General features: G+C 39.2%; 1 protein-coding gene across 2 annotated transcripts in view; it reads right to left on the bottom strand.

Moving 5' to 3' along the window:
- Positions 1-21,609, bottom strand: part of LOC113010472 (adenylate cyclase type 1-like) — a 38,414-nt gene extending 16,805 nt beyond the window's left edge. The window contains exons 1-4 of one of the 2 annotated variants that reach the window (XM_026149532.2): positions 19,954-21,609; positions 16,749-16,898; positions 16,295-16,413; positions 4,917-5,028 (exon numbers count right to left, since the gene is read on the bottom strand). In XM_026149532.2, the coding sequence (XP_026005317.1) occupies positions 4,917-5,028; positions 16,295-16,413; positions 16,749-16,898; positions 19,954-20,562 (990 nt within the window). In that variant the 5' untranslated portion in view covers positions 20,563-21,609. The remainder of the gene's footprint in view (positions 1-4,916; positions 5,029-16,294; positions 16,414-16,748; positions 16,899-19,953) is intronic. The other variant, XM_026149534.2, reaches the window with a different exon arrangement.
- Positions 21,610-23,999: the final 2,390 nt, after the last annotated feature.

The raw sequence follows: 23,999 nt of genomic DNA, 5'->3' as shown, positions 1-23,999 counted from the left end.
TTTTTCTTGAAACAGAAACACTTTTTCCCACTTTCTCCTAGTCAAGAGCCCACGCTGGCTTGTTTGGTTTGGGTTTAGCGCACAGGAGTCTGAAGGAAGCAGCAGGACTTGACAGCAATCTTTGCATCTGCTCATGGGACAAACCCAAACAGTGTTATTTAATTGTGTCTACACCCAGATTTTCCGTTCTGGCAGGCAGCTGTCATCATGTGGGCAGTGACAAGTTCCTGTGCTCCATTTAAGAATAATCCAGTTTTTGGCTAATATTTTATTCAGTTGTATTTGGCTCATACTAACTGGCGTACAGACAGCTTTTCTAAAGTTATTTTTTTCAGAAAATAACAGGTTTTGAGGTATGTTATTGTTGGATCTTAGGTTACGCATACTTAGGTGAGTCATCACTTGCAGATATTTTACTACAACTCAACTAGGAAATAATTGTACAGCCATTTGTTTGTCAGCTAGGTGAACTGCTATCCTCTTAAAATCATAATCAATCATTCAAATCATATGCATTCATGACCTGCACATGCAGAAAAGGGTTATTTTATAAGCTCTAACAGTCATGTATGAGTGAATGAAAAGGAACCTATAACTTGTCAAGGAAGTAAGAGACAGAAGATAGATACATCACTGAGCCATCCTAAAAATGGAAACATGAAAGAGGAAGAGAGTGCGGAGAACCACGGGGCATAAAAGACAGAGTTGAGAGAAGTAGGCTGCTGCATGTCAATCAAAAAGCTGAGAAACAAGGAGCGGAGGAGTCTGAAAGCTGTGATGCAGGGAGGTGTTGCAAGAGGAGAGAAAAGGGAGACAAGAATGAAAAGCTTTGTGAAACTTTGTCGCAGAAACAGCCACGACACACGCACGCATACGGGCACAAAAGCTCAACCAGTACAGAGCTATTAATGTTATATGGCACCCATAACAACCATAAATTAATCTCAGTTCCTCTCACAGTTGAAACTGTTGTTTTGGGTGCTGGACAGATTGCTGGAAACTCAGCCAGGGAGAGGAAGTGTTTATAGAGTGAGAGGGGGGCTCAAGAAGACCATTTGGTGTGCCAAATGACATTAGTGTCTTTGAAATAAATGTCCCTCATCTCTTCATATCCTTAAAAAACAACCACTGCAAATGTCAATCTTTCTGTTTCTCTCTCTATATTTTTTCTATATTATTTGTAAAACATCTAGCTACGTTTAGATGATTTCTACAGTACAGTAAATCTGATCACTTCAGCTATGTATGGAATAATAATCTGGGTGTCAATCGTGTGTTGTATTTTCACAGCTTCAGCAAACACCAAGTCTGAGTAACGATAAGGTTTCAAAGCCTTCCTGAGATGTGCTCCTTGTGTTTGGTCTCAGTGGTAGTCAGCCTGGTGGTGAAGAGTTATAATTACTCCCAGCTTGTGCTCATGTGGGTGGTGGGAATCAAACAGCAAATACTGATCAGTGTGAGTGGGTTTCCTGTAAACTTCAATTTTCAAGCTACCCCCTACCCCCTCCAACAGACACACCAACTTAATATGACACAGCGCAAGAAATACAGGCTTTGTCTCTTAAAAAAATAGGGGACAGGAGCATAAAATATGTTATGCTCCTGTCAGCCCAGCGAAGAATCACACCTTTAAAGATCTGATGACGTGTTATCGGCACGCGTACTGTAACAGATGAGCTCGCTAAGAGGCGAATATCTGGTAGCGTCATAAAATAGACAGGTCACAGAATTCTGCACAAGACTACAGCTGAGACCTAAACCTGACCTTGACCTGTAGCTTCAAGAGCTGCTCCAGTCAAACCGTCAAATTTAAAATGAAAATCTGGACCTGATCCAAGACCTGAAGCTTTAAAAAAAAAAAAAAAATTTATTACTACCATTAACTTGTGCGACAACACATGTACTGTATTTTCTTACCATCTGGGCAGTGCTTATTTACATGCAGCCCTTGGTACAGTATGAAGGGACCCAGACCACTGTCACAGTTATAGGTGTTGGTTGTAGACTCAGAGAAAACTGTCACCGGTGTCTTGGCATTATTAGGCCTCACATTCGGATTTTCTCCTTTATGTTTTTGTTCAGCCTCACTGTTCTCGTCACCCTTTATCCAGCAAGAAGCGAGCATCAAGAAAAATTAATGCCACTGTGGTCAACCTGTGCCTTAAACCTGCATTCTGGACCACCAGGTGGCGATAGCTGTGGTTTCAAAAAGACTTCTGGTTCTATAGAAGGCTATAGGTTTCTGTCTTAACCTCTGTAAACACTTTCCGGATGAGTTAATGGGCTCAGTCAGTCTTTTTAGGTAATACTGAATAAAAACAAAAGTTTATTTTGTAAATACTGACCATACTGTGTTTTAAAATGGAGGATTTCCTGTGGTGTGCTCGCTAGCTAGTGAATTGTGATTGACAGGTCATAATCCAATGAATGAAACCACTTTGACAGTCAGACTTTTTTTGTCACACCTGGTTTTTTGAAACCAAGATGGCTTCAAAGGGTTCAAAACAAAACTTCAGAAACTAATGGGTGATTCATGGTAGGTACGTCCACCTTTGATATCGACAGACATACATATAAAAGTCCATCCCAATCAAATTACACTAAAGAGTATAGCCTCCAGTTGTTTAAAAAAATTAAATGATCAATTTTGACATTTAATTCATCATCGAGCAGCTGGCCGGGGGCTCTCGCTGTGCATGTTCTTCCCCATGTCTGTGTGGGTTCTCTCCAGGGACTATGACTTCTGCCCACAATCTAAAAACATGTTGGTAAATCCAAATTGGACCTAAGTGTGAAGTGGATCTTGAATGGTTGTGTATTTCTATGCACTACCCCTGCAGAACGGTGACCAGTCCTGTGTGCACCCCACCCATCAACCTGCGACAGGTGGGATGGGCTCCAGCCAGACCACCGCCCTGAATTAGACAAGTGGAAGCAAATCGATGCTTAATGTAATTTTTTTATGTAATTTTTTTTTTCATGGTGATGCACCAATGAAAGCACCAAACAGGCGTGCCACTCCCTATCACGTTTTCTGAGAAAACAATTCTCACCGCTATCGTCTTTAATTACACTCTCTTTCTAGCAGAGATATCCCATTACTTCTGTATATGTTAGTCCTAAATAATCTTAAGACATAGTTCAAAAGTGGTGAAAGAGCTGACATGCTGAAATTTTATTGTATTTCTTTCACTCTAATGCTTATGTGGTATAAAAATTCAGACTCCCAAGCTCCCTCTGGTTAAAAGGAGATGAAACTACAGTTAGTATAGGCATTCTCATAAAGCGTGCTTCAGATTTGATGCCTTATTTCCGTTTGTGTTGAGAATTTTTGAGAGAAGAGAGAAGACTTGGTCTGCTACATCCACAGCACTTTAGGAGAACGCTGTGTTCCTGGCCCACTTCCCGTGCAGCTTGACAAGTCCAAAGCGTGGACAGGTGGTGTGGGGATGGTGCTGGAATGGTATTATGAGATGATGCCTGGTGGCCATGTGGCATCGCCCGCTCTTCGTATGGAGCAAGAGGAGTCTGCGTGCCCACAGTGACCACAGCTATGAGTCACTGGCTTTGCCACTTCCTGCCAAAGTCGATCAATACGAGCGAGGTTTTGGGTCAGGGCATTTGATGACAAGCTTCGTGGCTGGGGACAACCTTTCGGTGTAACATGAGGCTCCCAGGAAGTGGCCGAAAGATGATCAGCCCATTCACGTTATTTGTAAGTAAATGAGTGAGACAGCAAAACTCACAACAGCAATAAAACTGGCATCTTCTAGATATAGAATGTAGAAAAAACGTCTTCTAGCCAAAAATCTGTGGGTGATGAAAATGTATCTGCCACGTCGTTTCAAGTTGGTATGTTTTAGAACAAGGAATCACTTTGTTAATAAAATAGCAGAGTAACAGCAACTTTCCATGGGATGAAAACAGAAATTCAAACCAACAATAATAAGGGAAACTAACTGAACACAGATTAATTAGAAAGGCGATGACATTTATTTGACAATATGTCAAATGCATGGAGCTCTCGTTTTAGGCAGTTCTAAATTTAAATCTGTAAACAAACAAGTTAAAAATACAAGCTCTCAACACAGCCAAGTAAAACCTTCTATGAAAGCAAAAAAGGGGTTGGTTGTAATCCCGTGGATTAATGGATTTGACAAGGGTATGTGGCTAGTGTAAGTAACAGAGGCCAGATTATATGTTACTAAGGTTGTGGCAGGGTGATCTGCAGGGGCTCAACCTCCTCACCAAACATCCAGTATTTTTAACCAAATTTACATGACAGGTGATGGGGTGATATCATACCTTTTTGGAAGCATGTGTTCAGAGTATGCACAGTGTTTTGATTAAAAGATTTTGTGCTGATGGTGTCAAATAGAAAAGCAAATAGATTAACTGTGGCAGTAAAACTTAATGACAAAAGCCGAGCGGATTTTCAGCACCAAAATCAAAAAGAGTGAAATATCGACAGATGGGTTGGCTGAAACCTTTTTCACATGCAAACCAAGAGCAACTGTGGCCAGTACAACTTTGCTCTTAAAATCATTCATTTTGTTCATTCAAACAACCAGAGAGGATGCAAGATTTAGCCCTGGGTAAATCTGGCTCAGATTAAAGAGGTCTGTCAACTCTTCCTCAAAATGAAGCACTGGATAATCATATTAAGCATCATATGGGCTTCCAATATTCATAGTGACATCATGCTAAGCTAGTGGAATGTGCCAACAGCTTGTGGCCAAAGCATTACACACACACACACACACATACGCACAAAAACCCCACATGCTCACAACAATACACTATAGTTGTGTCGTGTTGCGGCGAAAGTGTGCACACAGAGAAAAAGCCACTTTGTAACAATGTCAACAGTGGCTGCAAGTGAGGGATATGTCTTCAAGGAAGGGAGACTGACTCACCGTGGCAAGCTCATCAAATTTTCCAAACAGTTCATTTAATAGTTTAACCAGTTCCTGGGCTGTACACTGAGAGGCCAGGCTGGTGAAGCCAACAATATCTGCAAACAGGATGCTGTAAAAGACAAAGGAAAGAACAATCTGAGTCAATGTAGGAAATTAATCACAGCAAACTGCATCAATGAAACAAGAATAATAGCCTGGTCAGATTAGCTGCAAGAAATGTGCTTAAAATGACTTTTTAAAATCAGTTTGAGTATTGCTTTGGAATGATGCAAGCAACATTTAAATTAATTAAGTCTAGATAGATATACAGAGATAGATAGATACATAGATAGATAAATAGAGAGAGAGAGCCTGCCCCATTCTCTAACTGACTGGCAGCGCAGTCAAGCAGAGCCACTCAAAATAGAAGCAAGAGCATTCTCACGAGGATCACAGAGGAGACATTCTAGGATATAATGCAGCCATCAAGAGTACTGGTATTCCCTTTTGACAGGCTGCATATAGGACTGAATGTGCCTGAACTGACATGTCTGGCATTTGTTTTACCCAAAATAAGCCATCTAAGTTTCACTTGCTCTTCTGGCATTGTCAGTGAATTGGAATAACCTTCCTGAGGTCAGCTGATTCAGTAGCTCATTTTAAATGTATGCTGAAAACACATTTGGGTGTTTTTGTGTGGATTTTATTCAAAATGTGAATCAGATTTAAACAGTTTTCTAAAGAAATCAAATACAAATTATTATATCAATATTATGTTATTAGGGTGATGCCTTTCTGTGTGCAGTTTGTTTGTTCTCCCTGTGCCTGACTTTTTTTCTTTTTCGTGATTCTGTCGAGTGTGAATTGGATCTTTAATGGCTGTCTGTCTCCCTGTGTTGTCCACCTATCCAAGGCATTTCCTGCCTCTCACCCCATGACTGGCCAGACCACATAATAGAGTGTCATAGAGGTCACCTAGTGAGTTATAGTGCCAGTGGATTAGAGGCCCAGAGGTTTTTTTGATGCTATTTAAATTTTATTTCACAAAAACACTCCATTCTAAACTCATTTTTATTGTTTGCCAATTTATTAAAAAAAACTTGCTTGGTGGGGGTGAAATTTCTTTTTTGCATTTGAATTAATGCATGCCAGATACAGTCTGAAAACCAGTGAGCCCGGGCGAGACTAATAATGTCAGTCGTTGCTTTTTCTGCCCTTTGCGTGGTTTGCGACCTAACCACAACTATAATTCCACCTGTGTTTTAATCATCGAGTAGTCTAATCCTGATTTTTGGCATCACAACTGGACCCAGAAAAGAGAGACAGCTTACTTTACTTAGCTGGCCCAGTCTTTATCTAATCCTGGACAATAATAACACTGAACAGGTAAAATGTGAGAGGAATCATGAAAGATAGCACTTATTTCCATAGTGTAAGGTAGTTAGCATAGACCTACTTGTTTTGACTTTGTAAGTGAGATACAAGCTTAGTAGCCTGATGGTTTAGATGGATGGTTCAGGTTAAAACCAGCCCTGCTGCCCCTTTGGTTAAAAAAGAAAAAACGCAAAATATTCTGTATTAACACTATAGTAGTTCAAATGGTAGGTCCATCCTGTGTGTATAGGCAAAACGTCCCCTGTCAGAGAACTGACATAGAATTATTTCAGATTATATTTTTGTTTTCCAAAAGTGTGAAGAGTTTAACATCCTGTTGTGCACATTAATACTTTAATACAGCTTGAGCAGATACCCCAAAGAACTCTGTGATGAAAAGTGTTCGCAATGAGTTCTATGTGGCAGTGAAGAGTGTGAACTCGATCAGTCACCAAATACTAACTGTCCCGAACAACCAGCATGTCTGCATCTCATACTGATGGCAGACTGTTGCTTTCATGTAGGCTTGAGTTTTCACAAAGTGACAGAGTGCTGGATCTCTGAGAGAAGAGAGCTGCTAAATGTCATCTTGCTGTCTCACAGATGTCACCATAATGAGGGGCAGCGGACTCAGTTTGTGTTACTGTTTTAATTGGCAACCATCTGGGGCTGACAAATACTTGCAATGTTAAATACCATGTTAGTGTAAACACTTCAACTTGAATGGACTAAAACTCTAAAGAGAACTAAACTGAGCAAAGTGCAGGTTAGAGTATCAGTTACATTTATTCTAGATTTGTAATCACATTAGAATAAATATCTACTGGTTACAGTAGATGCTAATGCTAAAATATAATGATTGTTGTGATCCACGAATTTTCAGCTTTTCTGTTTTACAAAAAGGAAGAACAAAATAGCAGAAGACATTATGATTCTTTTTTCTTGTCATTTACTAACATGGCTGAACATAAATAAGTTGAATGCTATGCTTGATTCATTTCCCAGTCAAGTGTGTTGGCACAAATTTGGATATAAAACATGTTTTTATTATGATATTTGCCTAATAAAGGCAAATGACTAGCTGATTGTTGTGTTTGTGAATTTCCAAATACATACATAGCCAATAGGTAATTTGCAGAAAGCCCTCTAGTGGACAAACTATGCAGTGAAGGGTGTTTCTCCCATCTCTTCACTACTTTTAAAATGTTCATGCATCAACTATGATTATATATATATATATATATATATATATACAGAATTCTTCTATGCTGAACTGTTCAGATGTGATAAAAAAAAAACTAACATGACATGATGTATAACATAACTATGCATTCACCTCTAGCAAGAGCGCACCCACTGAAACCACTGAATATTTCCTGCTGTGTGCCACATATGAGAAAGGACGGAGTCAAGGATAGCTCAAAGATAAAGGGATTAGTGAAGTTATAGGCCAAATTTTGATGAATGGAAAGGTGTTTCCAGCAGAGGAATTTTTGCAGTGAATTACAGAACAGCTGAAGAAAAAGGTGGAGAAGAACCAAATTGATTTAGAGTGATCAGCCTACACAACACATGCCCACTTATTTAATTCCTCAACTTAACACAGCTAATTTTGTTTGATACTTGAGCTCAGTTCCAAGCCAAAACTGTTGTAATTTTTCATGCAAGTAGTTTTGAATAACACTTAAAAGTTAAGTTGTTTGCAAGAATTTTCACCTTTATTCCTTTCATTTTTGCCGCCTTCAGAGGAGTGAAATGTAGAAAAGCTGAGTGAAAATCAACACTTTACTCAAGGATTCGAATTCTCACTTGATTCAGTGACCTGCTTTTTAAACCTTTAAGTCACTATTGTTTCAATTTAAACGACACCACAAAAACAAGTGGAACAGAACAGTTGAGTGACAGAGAGGCTGCAAAACACGCTATTATTATCATGATCATCACTCACTTACGAGCATCTTTACACATGCACTAATGAGTATTAGAAGCGGAGGCTGAGTACACAAAAATGCTAATTATTTTTAAACTGTCTGCCTGGAGCACACGTCTCCTTGCTTTCAGTACCCTTTTATTTAGATGGTCCTTGTTATGGTAATTAATATTCAAAACACACACATATGTTTCCTGAAAAAATATAAGGACATATGAAGAATCTATCACTGTGGCCCCTATGAGTGTCTGTGCATGAATCAGCCATGCATCCCATTGATTGCATAGTCCTAATGACTCATAACCTCATGTGATCCTTGGCTACAGTCACTTATTTATTTATTTTTACCTTCTTTCAACCAGAAACACACACACACACACACACACACACACACACACACACACACACACACACACACACACACACACACACACACACACACACACACCATTATCTTAACACTCACATGCACTGATGCACAGAGCATGAATCCTGTGTTCTGTTCAAAGTCCAGGTCATTTAGGACACTGTGCACTTACTTGTAAAAACAAGACAGAAAAGTGCTTAAATCAGAATGCTAGACCTTTTTATAGGCAACAAACAATACAGATATAAAACCATACAACATTACTGATATAAAGATATTTGCTAATATCTAATATATTGCTAACGTGTACTGCGGTTAAAGATATGATGGTGCAGTTAGAATAAGCTAAATGTTGTTTGCACGAGGAACTACATACTCAGTTCAGAAAAATGTGAGGAACGTGTTCCACTTAGCACATCATAAAGGCACGTAAATCTAATTATGTATTAACTAGGATAATTACACTGACGTTTGTAACCCTTGTACATCTGTATGGACAAGCAACCTAAATCAAAAGAAAAATCTAAATATATGTGGTAAATGGGCTGGTATTATTGAGTAAGCAAAACAAACCACATTCATTCACACACACAAAGATGCATTAACACAGTCCTTTATTTTGTGCACTTTTTAAGTATCACATTTTTTTTTTTATCTATGTAGCTGCAGCATTTTTTTTATTCACTATCTTGCCTAAGGGTACTTCTGCATGCAGATTGGAGGAGCTGGGGATCAATTTATTGAATTCTAATCAGAAGACATCCTGATTTAGATCTCTTTTTTTTGTAATATATCTACAATACATGACATACATTTAGTCTCAGTGTACAAAATGTATGAATTTGTACTGAAAGACGCTACAGTCACAACATACATATGTTCTGTAATTATTGGACCACTACATGTTGCCAAATATTTGTTAAGTTTTGACATTTTGAACGCATTCAGTTTTAAATTAGCTAGCTACTCCTGGGTTGCAAACTGTCTGATTTTAAATGTCCATCAACAGCTATAACTCTCTTTTGCCAAAACCTACAGAACCACATCACATTGACTCAGTGCAAAGTGCTAAAATTAACCTAAATAAGCAAGTTACAAAAAATTACTCCTGTGGTAACCAGTGTTGGTCAAGTTACTTGAAAAAAGTAATCAGTAACTAATTACTGATTACTTCCCCAAAAAAGTAATCCCGTTACCTTACTGATTACTTATTTTCAAAAGTAATTAATTACTTAGTTACTTAGTTACTTTTTAAAAACACAATTTACAACCTGAAGAGGTGATAAAGTGATAGATCTTTCAGCCCAATTCTACTTTTTCTGCATAATCCATCATACAAAATGTAATCGAATCACCAATGGTGATGAGACGGCTTACAGGGAGGAGGTCAGCGCCCTGACCCACTGGTGTCAAGACAACCATCTCACCCTCAACGTCGCAAAGACAAACGAGTTGATAGTGGACTTCCGGAGGTGCAGAGAAGTACACACCCCCATCACCATCAACGGCGCTGCTGTGGAGAGAGTGAGCAGCTTCCGGTTTCTTGGTGTACATCTGGCTGAGGATCTTACGTGGTCAGAACACACAAACAAAACAGTTTCTCAGGAGACTGAAAAGATTCGGCATGAGCCCCCGCATCCTCAGGACCTTCTATCACTGTGCCATTGAGAGCATCCTCACTGGATGCATCACCACCTGGTATGGCAACAGCACCGCCTACAACTGCAAAGCTCTCCAGCGAGTAGTGCGGTGCTCTGAACGGATAATTGGAGGTGAGCTTCCCTCCCTCCAAGACATCTACAGGAAGCGGTGCCTGAGGAAAGCGGGGAGGATCATCAAGGACTCCAGTCACCCCAGCCATAAACTGTTCAGACTACTTCCATCAGGAAGGAGGTTCTGCAGCATCCGGTCCCGTACCAGCAGACTGAGAGACAGCTTCTTCCACCAGGCCATCAGACTGCTGAACACTTCATAGACACCTCAGCTTCACTACTGGAACTTTAACATTATGCACTCCATACTGTACAGTAATGCCACTGTTTTGCACATGTCTCAACTCTGTATATTTTTATATATTTTATTTATTGTTTACTCTATTTAATTTGTGTATACACACACACACACACACACACGTAGAAAAATATTTAGTATACACATCCAGAAATGCATACACTATTATATATTGTACATATATTTATTAGTTTCAGATGTAGCCATTCTTGTATTTTGCTGGTTTACATTATTGTATTTTGCACAACTCTGTTGCTTGTGAAGCTCGCACACAAGAATTTCACTCACATGTACTGTACCAATGTACCTGCACATGTGATGTGACAATAAAAGTGCTTTGATTTGATTTGATTGATTCGAATGGAAAAGTCTCTTTTTTTTAACTTGTTTTTATCAGTTTTAATCTTTTAACTTTATGCATCAAGCAAAAATTTAATTATATGCAACATTCTCTGACTTGAATAAATTAGTTTAACATTTAAACCTATTTTCTGCACATTCCAGCACATAAAATAAAATATTTTTTGTGTTTACACTCAGTCTTTAAAATAGATGCAAGTAAAACACAGCAGAAAATAAATAAAGTTAAAGACTCAGCGGTCCTTTTGCTCTATTTTCACCTGTAAAGCAGGACTGAGGTAGGCGGAGGTTTACCCTGGTGCAGGTGTGCTGCGGTCAGTTGAAGAATCCGCGAGTTTCTCTGTGAATTTCCCATTACGTCGTTGCGCACTCGGTGCTTGTTTAGGGGTTTTTTTCGCTGTAAAAAGAAGTTTTCTTCCCACGCACAACGGACATTAATGTTTTTGTCACTTTTTATGGAATCAAACTCAAAGTAAGGTCAGTACTTCCACGCTTTAAACGCTGCACGCTCATACTCTCTCCCACAATCGATATGTGATCCATTGTTGATCTCCACACAGCTGTTGTCACTAACGGCGCACTCGCTTACGTCACTGTCGTGAGACATTCATGCAAAAAATCACGGTTTTAGTAACGCAGTAACGCAGCGTTCCTACGGGAAAGTAACGGTAATCTAATTACCGTTTTTGCAATAGTAATCCCTTACTTTACTCGTTACTTGAAAAAAGTAATCAGATTACAGTAACGCGTTACAAGTAATGCGTTACTGCCCATCTCTGGTGGTAACTGCAACTTTTATATGTAAGATTGTGTAATCCAATCCTTCTCACATACTCTTTCATCATTTTCTCTCCAATGGCACATATTTGAAGAAAATTATTGCCCTAATGATGCTAATCTCTTATTTCTCCCTGTGGGAGTCATTACTGCTTTATGGCATGACGTGATATCAATTTAATCACAAAGTGGAAGCCACTAGCCAAGTGAAAACTCAAGGTTTAATTTTGGATGGGTCCATCTGGAGATACAGCATGTGGGCAGTGGATGTGCTGATGCTGGACCAATAAAGGGGTGAACCCAGAGGAGTGGGAAATATGCTTACAACAAATTTTGCAATAATAAACTGTAGTTTCTTCAGTGTGAGTGAGCACCTTCAAACTTCACATCATCAAAAACTTCTAATTGGTGACCTTAAAAGTCATCTTACAGCAAAGCCATTTATTGCAACACAATGTTCCCTGGATTCTTCTCACGTGCTGTTTTTCTAAGAATCATTAGTTATAATGTCAGATGAAACTGGATACAGTAAGTTTACTGGTGAACATTTGTCTTAATAAGGATTTTGTATAAACAGTATCTGTGTGTGTGTGTGTGTGTGTGTGTGTGTGTGTGTGTGTGTGTGTGTGTGTGTGTGTGTGTGTGTGTGTGTGTGTTTGGGGTGAGGAAATCTGGAAGCTTAAAAGTGCCAAAATAAAATAAATAAGTAAACTGTTAAATCATGACTTAAATGAATTAAGAATTACAATTGAATGATATATAAATTGATATATAAATTATTATGTACATAATTAATTGATTCAATGTATCATTAATTAATTTGATTATCAATTAATTTCATTTTAAACATATTTAAACATTTCAGTATTTAATTAATTATTCCATAGTTCCTGCAGTGCAGTGCATCATGTATTTATTGTATCTGTCAACCTCAAAGCCAGGGTGTGGGGCAAATCCGGCCAAAGCTAGAACCGTTACTTTGGTCCGTAGTCGATTCTTTCAGTTGGTCCTTCTTAGTTCCAAATACGGAGTTTGGAGTTGCATACTTGCTTGGTAAGTACACTTAGGGTTAGATGGGATGGTTGGATGGAAAAGCACAGCTTACAGTGAGACAGCAGTGCACTTGATAACAACAGTTCGTTTTAACTCTGTCCTTTACTGTCTTTTTACCCTTACGATTAATATTTACAATAAAAATAGCACAACAGTCTTAATTACCTTTGTTGTTTTAAAATACATTTGATCATAAATGCTCATAAAAGGCCCATTTATGTGATTTTTTTTAAACAATGGGCTGATTTGGGAAAGGTTGGTAAAAGCTGTATACTAGTTCCTTAAATATTGATGATAATTCAACAGACTATTTGGCAAATCTCTCAATGTATACATAACTCTTACTTCTCAGTGACAAATAATGAATGAAAAATGAATGCAGATATAATTATCTTCTTTTTTCTCTTGTAGATGGACACAGAAACAGTATTTCATATTTTACTTACAGTTTGGGGTGTTTTCCTCCACCATTGTGATTTTTAGGTTTATAAGCATTCTGGGATACCTGTCTGTCTTAAATCCACACCACCACCAACTGACTGTGATACTGCATGTATCATTTATCTGCGAACGATTTGTCTTGACTTGCAGGATAGCTAATCAGATGTTAAGGTCTGTTGATCAGGAACCATTAAATAATAATTAATTCAATAGTAAAATAAATAAATATGTTCTAAATTATGATGAATTTATGTTTTCATTAATTAAGTTATATATCTAATTAACTGTGTGTTAATAAATTACCTGTTTATAACTTTGATTCATGACACATTTGATAAACTATCCAAAGATGTATTTGTTGGTTTCATTTTGGCACTTTTGATCCTCCATACAGGAAGGATAAAGGAAATGTCAACTCTATGGAAATGTTATATATGGAAAAACAAAGAGTGGTAGAAATATTTAATTAAGTGCTAAATCCTAATAAATCTGATGGCTCTTTGATCCAGAGGTAGGCAGTATTAATTTCTGATCATAATTTATCACTAAATAAAAATAAAAAGGGTAATTTATTAAAATGACTTGACAAATCACTGACCTTGAAAAAAAAGTGAATTACTGTAAGTTTATGTAAGTTAATTTTCTGTTTGTGTATACTGTACTCACTGCAAATGTATACCTGTATGGTTCTATAATACAATTTGTATTGTGTTAAATAACACTTAAATATATTCTTTTTTAGTAGCTGATAACTACAATATCCAAACATTCATCCGTCCGTCCATCCGTTTTTCTAACAGCTTATCAATTCAGGGTCACAGGTTGGCTGAAGACTATTACTACAATATCCCTCTGGCTTAGTTTTAATAAGATACTAGCCACAGTCTCAAAACATAATAAATAAAACTGCATAAACTGTGCTGCACACAGTTTAGTTTCTAATTACAGCCCTCCAAATCACATAAATCATGCCTGCATCCAGTCCAGATCACTCTCAAAGGGTGGAGCTATCTGAAGAAGTTCAAGGCACAAAAGCAATCAGCAGAGCTCCACTGAGATCTGTCCATATTTAACCAGCACACACACACAAAAGCACACACAAAAGCACACACACACACACACACACACACACACACACACACACACACACACACACACACACACACACACACACACACACACAAAAGCAAACACACACACACTGGCAAAGTGTTATGCAACAAGAATTTGGTCTCCATTGCATTTAATCCCCTGTAGCAACTTAATCCTAAGGCTAAGCAAACTCTCCTCCTCAAGCCTCCCTGCTGCTCTGAGAACACAGAGGAAAGGAGGAAGTGAAAAAGATAAGAAACGGTAACAAGGAAATGCTAGAGCATGAAATGGGAAAGGTAGCAAAACAGTTACCGAGGCATACCAAAATGGGTAATGAAAATGAGAATGCAGAACATCAAGTTTTTGTTTTTTCCCCCCCACAGAATGAAGCAGTGAAAATCATACTCTCAAACACACATATTTAGTCATTTCTAGTCAAAGGTTAAAGGTCAGACATAACTAACTACAAAGTGAGGAAGAAAAGGGAAGAAGTTATATATAATAAATAATATCCAAGCACCGCGCTTAACAAAATAATCAGATTATTTAAAAGAAAATTTACGTAAATAAAATGTAAATTAATTTCATACTTCAAAGGGAATTATTACATTTAGAAGGAGTTATAGTTACTTTATAGATTTCTGCATTAAAATATAATTAGTTACTTCAGATTAAGTTATCCAGCATATGAAGCTGTGAAAGCAGCAACAGGCTGGAACACTAAAATGCTCCTTAGTGATGTGAACACATCAGCCATATGTAAAAATGCAGTAATATAATAAATATCACAAACAGAACTGTTTGAATGAGTGCTTGGAACTTTTTAGTAGAAAGTGCAACATAATCTTTTTCCAGGCCATCAGTGTTACCTGGACAATTTACAGTTTTTTCTGATTGCTTAAGCACATTTTTTGTAACTATTGGCTAATTTTGCAAAACTCTTCACACAAATAAGAAAACCTGTCACCCAATCATCAAAACATTGTAGTTCTCTTGCAAAAGCAAACACAGCTAGACTAACTCTTCACACCTTCGTAAAAGTGGTGTTTCCGTATCAAACAGTACACACAAGCCATCATCTACTAAGCACACAACTAACCGATTCTCATTTCAAGATGTCCTTATGGTGCTTGCTACAGTGTAGCGGCTCGAGTTAGGCTGGACCCGTTGGCCAGCTACCCTCAGGGTCATTCCACGGTTGATTACATGGTCCACTATTGTAGCTCTGATGTCATCAGTAATTCTATTTCTTACTCTTCCTGCCCTTCCTCTCCCCCCTCCTCATTTTCCTCTCCCCCCTCCTCATCTTCCTCTTGCTCCTCCTTGTCCTTGTCGTCCTCTTCATCCTACTTCTTCACCTCCACATCCTCTTCCTCGGCCTCCTCTTCTTCTCACTCTTTCTGCTCCCTCCATTGTACTCCGCACACACAGCTTACCTGTATTATAGTGCTTAGGCTGATTGCAAAGTGAACGAATTATCTAAAAAAGTTTTCACATGTGAAAGTGTGCCAGACAGTTGGCAAATTAGTGTTAATGATAGCCATACATGTGTATACTTTTGCTAGGAGTATGTTGGAAATTTGGTAATTGAGTGTTGTGCAGTGAATTGTGCCTACAGTTTTGCAAAGTGTGTGTTACAAAATTGCAAACTGAGTGCAAAGCAGTTTTTGTGCTTTTAGTTTTGCAAACTCAGTGAGTGGTTTTGCTATAAGTCTGAATAGTTTTAGAGATTGTGCTACAGGAATCACAGTTAGGGTTTAAGCATTCAGAAAAAACTGTAAAAAATACAAGTAAGGCTTCAGTGTAAACATAAACACCACCCCAACATTCTATAGTTGTTCCTCTGGACATTATTTAGTTTTTCTTAGCACTGAATCTCTTATGAGTATACTAATCTCTAAATGACTGTTTTAAAATGGAAAGGCTTTATTTAATTCACAAATGTCTCTAGGAAAAGTTCACAGCAGTGTTGCCTTGATGATAGGGTCCTACCTGACATTGTCATGACGCTGGATATAGATTTTGTGAAAGATCCTTTCTGGGGGCTTCAGGAAATCCTCCTTCATCTCCATAGCTACATTCCTGGGCAACAGACTCATTAGCAGGCGCTCCTGAGAATATGAGTGTGTGTGTGTGTGTGTGTGTGTGTGTGTGTGTGTGTGTGTGTGTGTGTGTGTGTGTGTGTGTGTGTGTGTGTGTGTGTGTACATTTGTGTGTGAGAAACAGAGCAAGAGAGGGGAAAAAAGATAAAGTAAGTCACTTATACAGTCGAAAGCAGCAAAGTTATCATAGGGCAAAGTGTTGGCGGTGATAAGAAATGCGCTAGACAAAAAGGCATGAAATCTAACAGAAATGAATAATGTGGCAAAATGACTTGAGGCATGGGGCGGTGGGGGTAGACATCCAATTTTACACATAGTTTGTGCAGCAAAAAAGGTGTCTATACCTGTTTTTCGTTCTCATCCTCCATGCGGAGTCTTTCTTCGATGCAGTTGCGAGCCTGCAGGAAGGCCTTCCTCTGGGCTCGTTCTGTTAGGATGCGTACAAACAGCCCTGACAGGTTGACACTGGTGAACAGTACTGTGTTGGCAACCAACTGCAAAAACACACACACATTACACACTATTACTTCTCTGGTACATTGTTGAAGACCAAATATTTAAGAAACCATTAGGAAATATTTACATCACTTTAGTTAGATCAAATATTTATACGTGTGTTGTTATGATCAATGAAAAATGTATTTTCATGTATATTTCCATATATTGGATGTATGGTAAATATTCTAATGTAAAATATGTTTTGTCATTTGGCATCTTTGTGCATTTGTTTGTGTGCATTGATGCACAATGCAGCACAGGAAGTAATTTATTTCAATTTCTTACTTTATTTAAAAGGGGCAAGCACAGAACTATAACACTAAGCTGCATGAACAGATGTGTATATAGTCAACGCTAATGGTTAAAAAAAACCCATATCATAATGCTTAAAATCAAAGCTGAATAACAATAAATAAAAACAAGCAGCCTATACACTACACTGATTAAAGTATCCATGGCATTCATATAACTACATGTATACATGTGGATGTTTGCCAGGTTTTGTTACCCCTGCTTTCAAGGACCTGAAACTGGAGTTTCACTACCCTAAACGGGCTGAATGGCAGTTTAAGGGTGTTATACCAGTTAATTCATTTACCTGGATATTTTTCAAATATATAATTTTTTATTCAATATTTTCTATGAGAAAATCTGTGACATCTCTTATAATAGACACAAAGCAGCATGACTGTTTATAATAATTCCTATTGCTTGGTTGAGGCTGGCTGAGTTACTTGACACAGTTCTGCGATTGCCTATGATGTGTAGACTAACAAGCAGTCACTGCAGGTAATAAACACACAATATATTGATGAAAATAAATATGTTAACTCATATCCTCATTCACCTTTAGTATTTTCTGTTGTAGAACTTAGTGATGGAGCTTATTTGACTTTAAGAAATGTTACCCCAAAACACCTTATACTTTATTAAAATATAGCTTATATGTTTAACTAAGCATCATGAAAACACTGTCATATTTTGAAATGATGTATCCACTTCTTGTAAAATTTTAAGAAACTTTTACTGCCACAGACAGGCACGTTTCCCAGAGCGACGAATAACGGATTGCCTTGAGAACGCTGTTTTTGGCAGCAGAAGTCTGGCTTTGTGCTTGGCAGCACTGTTGGCAAGGATCAGCATGTTCAAACGATGCTCAAGTAACTTTATAGCCCGGAGTGAATAAATGTGGACATCAGAGTTAATTGGTGTAAAATACTCTTGAGCTTCTCTGTTGTGTTAAACGCAGTGTGCTCATTACTGACCTTACTGCACTAGCAACAAAATCTTTCATTCTCGGCTGTTGTACCCATTCACTGGCAGTAATGAAGATCTTCAAACTTTTACGATGCAGTAAAAAAATAAAAGGAGTACATTAACTTTTATTCGGCGACATGATTAATTCCAAGGTGTCTCATTATGATGTATACAGGTATTCACTGAATACAATACAAGGTTTTTATTTGCAATGCTTTTTCCTCCCCTTTTCTTTAGTTTTTTTTTTTTTTTTTTTTTTTTTTTTGCTGTTGTACTTCATATTAATAGTAGTAGCAATAAGTTAATAAGTAAAAATGCCAATGATTGCTGAGTTTATTTACAATTATATTTTTGTCATTTCTTTCAATGGGGTCTAATAAAGTACCTATTTTTAGTTTTATTGTTTTTGTAATCTAAGCTTTATCTAGACAGGTAAGGCTATAAACCCATACCCCATTTAACATTTTATGGTATTTAAACTACCAACAATGAATAAATTATGCTACTAAAAGGACCTGATGCATGATGAGACCAAAGAGGCCCTACAATAAGGTGCATTTGAAATTATAGTCAACACTTGCTTTAGTAATAAGGTATTTCATGTAGAAGTAGACACAACCATAGGCTGAGTGCTTGGGACCTAGGTGGGTGGTTGTTGCAAGCCTGGACTGTGCAGGGTCATGCCACACAGCTCATCTCTAAGCTTAATGGATTAGCTATCTCCGGTAGTACAGCTAGCAGTGTCCTTCACATGGCTATGCAGGTACCGCATAGCCTACATACAGGAAAACAAAGCTCTGTAAATAGGCTGTCATCATTTGGGAGCACGATGAAACGACAGAATCCCAGTTTCACTTCCAAGAAATGCCCAATATTTGCGTCATATGTTGCACGTAGGCAGACATGTTCCATTATACCCCTGGTAGGTTTTGACTGATGTGACATATCTTCTTTTCCCACAGCTGATGACAGCCAGGAATGTGAGCATATGTGTCTGACTGTGACAGGAAAAGGTACAAAAGCTATACATTTCCAGAGAGCCGTGTACCAATTTCTATTCCGGCTCTGCAATGACATGCATGACTTTGCCCTATTTCTTAACGGAAGCATATGTAGAGTAGTCAAAGTGGTCTTCCTCTGTGTGTGGGTGGGTGTGTGTTTATGTGTGTGTGTGCTTGTCCCTCCACTTTGCCCTACTTCTGGTGCTTGGAGGATGTCACTCTAGTTCTTCATTCCTGACCTGCTCCTTTGGGATTGAATCATATCCCATAGAAAACAGTCGTAGACTGTTTTGCTTTACTATATATTTTTAAATCAGGGTGCCTGCAGGGAAGTCTTGGTTTCACCACACTATAATATACAGTAGCTTAACACCACTAAATATCATAAATGTGTTACACGCATGGAATTTGTGTGGAAGAGGGAGAAAAACTATGTGAACTGATAGTCACCGTTACATTCACTTCCACTACATACCACCAAGATAAAGCTACAAATTCTCAACATTTTTTGTCTTATGAGAGCAAACATGCTCTAACTTGTCTCGTGTTATTGTTTTGCCGGATTTGATTAAAACCTAAGCAAAGCCCATCATGTCTTACCACATGGAGCTATCCTTGGTGCTGAACTGACATCTAAATTGCTTCTCTCTACCTGAGCTTCATATCCTAATACGGGCTACTCCAGCAGTGTGTAGCTCATACGAATAGATTATTATATTCACACGCATAATAATATAAGCTCCAAGGTTACCAAGTATTAGAGGCACCATAATCATGTGCAACATGTACTTACTGTTCTCCATAGTTTTTGTGTTTTCACTGTGACGGAAGTGGCAGTCACAATCAAATGGGAGATGGACACCATTATTCCAAACACAACAGCCAAAAGCGTCCGTACAGGTAGCAGCGCATAGGCGACGAAGGTGACCAGGATGAGCTGCCACATGCCTTGCTCCGGGGACGTCGGGGGCTCTAGCCCCATGGCGCCCAGGGAGAAGGGACAGCAAAGGAAGGAGAAAGTAAACCCGAAGAGCAGCGTCAGGTTAACAATCTGTTGGAGCTGAGTCACTTGCAGGTACTTGACATTAGTTACAATAAACAGGGACACGAAGATGACACAGTGGACCGGATGGGACCCCTTGGAGATGGTGATGCTGGGGCCGGACAGCAACTCCACCACAGCCAGCGTCGAGGACAAGAATATGAGCACGGCCAGGGCTTTAAGAGTGGACGTCTGCTCCAGTTTCAGGTTGTAGTTCTGGAAGAGAGACTCGAGTTCTTTGCAGTCGAACTCGTCCTCGCATACGATGGTGGTCAAAGGGACACCCGGTGGACAGTGACTTCTCTTCCGCCTGGTTTTGACTTTCTGAAACGGTATTTCCTCCATGTCAGTGCCATTCATAAACTGAATACCTGCTCACAGCTTAGCTTAAACAGAACAGCGGATCCCGCGCCGACACAGACCCCGGGATGCAAACGTAAAAAGACGCGCACAACAGACTCAAGGCAGAGCGTCCCAGATAGCGGAGGAGACTGGCCGGTGGCCACAGACGCGCTCGGCACTATCCACAGGTTGGACTGTGCTGTCCGGAAAGATTAGCTGGCAAGCAAATCTTCATTTTCCAGCAGTGTTCCAGGCGATGTGCCATATACATGTAGCCTACTAAAAAATAATTACTATAATAAGAATTCAGCGTTCGCTTGAGCACCACTGAAGAGCACGTCGTCTACTTGTGACGGTAACAGCTTTTTTTTCTTTTCTTTTCTTTTTTTTTTTTTTTTTGCGGGGCTCAGATAGGATCACGCCTGCGCATTATGAGGTGAAGATAAGACAGGTCTCAGCTACTCAACACACGCAGTCAAGACGATTTGACTAGCGCGGCTACAGAGCTCCCCTTCAGCCTGACAGAACAGCACATGCATCATCCTTAACAGCAACGTCTCCTTTTTCCACCTGCACACGACGTGTTTCCATCGTTAAAGCCCGTGCAGTGACTTTTACTATGCTCTGATTCATTTACGCGCTGCCTTCCTCTGCCTAATTCCCTCACACACAAGCACAGAAGATGAGAGAAAGAAGCGCAATTAATAGCGCTACCGCACGTCACCGTGTTCGAGACACGACTATACTCTCATAAACTGGGAACTACTGCGTTTGGTTGGCACAGACACAGAGTAACATGATTGCATAGCATTCATAATAAGACTCCTGTATTGCCATGAGGCAGCCACCCTCACAATCAGCACTCTTTTGGCATTCAGGGGGGTGGTGTCTCATTCATTACCAGGAGAAGATTAGTCATCCGTCACAGGCTGCCATTGCCACGACCCGTCGGTACCAGAGAGGATGTAAGAAAGTGACAGATTGATGGCCAGTGCCAAAGTCCAGCACTCTACCATGCTACCAGGACACTCACATGCCTTCTGTTCCACCTCCCTAGCTCTCACTATGTGTGTGTGTGTGTGTGTGTGTGTGTCTCTCTCTCTCTCAGCTGTTAGTGTTCTAGCTTTCACTGATCCAGCACAGCTATATACAGTGTGACAGGTAGATGGAGAGAGTGAAAGGGATGGGGCAAAAATAGAAACAGAGCAGTAAAGTATTTCGCAGCCTACTAAATTCTGAGACAAAAAGGGAAACAATGTTCTATAAAAGACTTGTGCTACCAGCAACATGGAAGTAGACAATTTGTGGCAAACATGAGGTGTTGGAGCTGATATGTTTGGTCATTAGTTAAAAAAAACATAATTAGAATCACTAGCTCAAGCTTCTGAAATCCAAAAAGGTTTGGAAAATGTCACCTGGAAATTGATGATATAGAATATTCAGGTTTAACCAGGTTTTGTTGATTACCGAGTCAAACTTGACACAGACTAAAACTGAACTAGGCTAAACTTTAGCTAAAGAGAAATCTTAAACAAGCCTGCTTGCTGTCACACTAAATGAACAAACAGCTGTCTGCATAACAATAGAGTTCACCTTTCCCTCTTGGGGACCTGCCAGGCTCACGTCTGTATTATCTGTCCCTGCTGCTCTGAGAGGAAGATATGGGACACCAGATGTAGGACACATTGCTTTTACACTGATAATCTGTCTTATCTACAAGGCTTTTACTCCCTTTTTACTGAGCTTTTATTAGCTCCCACATATAAAAAAAAAAAACATTCACATTGCTGTGTGTCGGCTGTCAGCTTCAGTCTCTCGCACAGGTGATCTGCAAATGAGAGAAAACAGTGGCATCATTTACAGTCTCCTGACTAGAGTGTAATTAAAGTGGCACCGATTTTATGTCATTGCCTTAATCAATTTTTCAATATTCCTTATGTGGCATCTCCTAAATTAATCACAATAGCGAGGGCTGCAGTTTTTCAGTGTTGCATGGCATAGCCACAGTCTTTTGAGGCGAATGCCAAACTGTGCGCTCAACAAAAGACCAAAATCAGCAACATCCGTGCTGTTTGCATAGCTGCATGTGCAGGTTTCCAAATATTTATTTTGTCTGACACAGATTTGTACGGATCTCTTTGCATCTCATTGAAGGATTGCAGTATTCCAAGAGGACCTCCTGTCCTGTTTGCAGCCAAGTATATTGAAGGATGAGAGCAGAGCCATCATGCGGTTTAAATGTGTTATTCTCTCTGCTTTTGATGGCTTCAGGTTTAAGTGCACGGTCACACTCTGCCAGCTCTCATCTTCTGAGAACAAAAAAAGGTCTTTTGGGAGTTCACGCTGCAAAGTTGCACTCCAAGGGTATTGGACAGACGCCAGCTTCCTGCTGCCTCTCTTCCAAATATCTTCTATTTTTCCTCTTTAACGCCATCATCACATAAGCCCCCCTCCCCCACCCCCTAAAAACAGCTTGTCATCTGAAACGATGTGAAACAGCATTATATTGTTATATATTTGACATATTTATGCTGCAAAATTGTTATTTAACAGGATGATGACTCATCAGCTTCATATCTCTGGAGCAGTTAAACGCTTGTCTGCCACACGTCAGTTGTATAGCTTCCTTTCAAAATGGGTTTTGTCAATGTCTCCGATTAGGCTTCTGCTTTTAGGCAGGTGTTTTCAGAATGTACAAATAAAATGCTCACACACCACTAGGGGGAAAGAAAGAATAATAACAATAGTAAGAATAACAAAAGTCCATCTCAGTGCTTGTTTGCACATGCTGATATCAAGAGATCATCTTCCATGATAGCTAAGCATCTGGCAAATCCCATCAGTGTTCACATGCGGTTGACGTATTGGTGGTCTTGTAATAAGAGACACATTGGTTCAACACCAGCAAATGAAACAGCTAAAAGACACCCAAGAGGGACAAGCAGTGCATGTCATGAATTAGCTAATGTTAGCCATAATTAAAATGTGCCAAGAAAAAAGAAATGCAGGTGTTCTCACAGTTGCCACTCAGGTGTGTATTCCCCTCAGATAAACACCCACAATCTTGGAAGGACAAGAATAATATGGCATATACAAAATAGATGAAGTGAGAATATAAGATTTCTGTGAATGGTATTTTGTTTCATTGCTTTCAACACACGGTGATCAATCTGTTTCTTTTCCTTTACTTATGAAATAAATTACACAGCATAAATCAAATATGGCCACGAGTCAGCTAGCTTTCACATAAACTTAAAAGAAATGAGTGCAATTCCAGCCCTGAGCAGGAACCTGCAGAACTCCATTTGTCAGGGCTGAAAACACAATACACACATAATTACCAAATCAAAACTGGACTTGAGGAAAAAGTCCACAAGCGTATCCTTCATCAGAAGGATCCACATTAGAATGATTTGTCCCCTCTCAAAAAAGTGTTTACAGTCACAGATGATAAA

This window comes from Astatotilapia calliptera, chromosome 18 (genome assembly GCF_964374335.1).
Source record: "Astatotilapia calliptera chromosome 18, fAstCal68.1, whole genome shotgun sequence".
Lineage (NCBI taxonomy): Eukaryota > Metazoa > Chordata > Actinopteri > Cichliformes > Cichlidae > Astatotilapia > Astatotilapia calliptera.
This window is presented reverse-complemented; position numbering and strand designations above follow the sequence as displayed.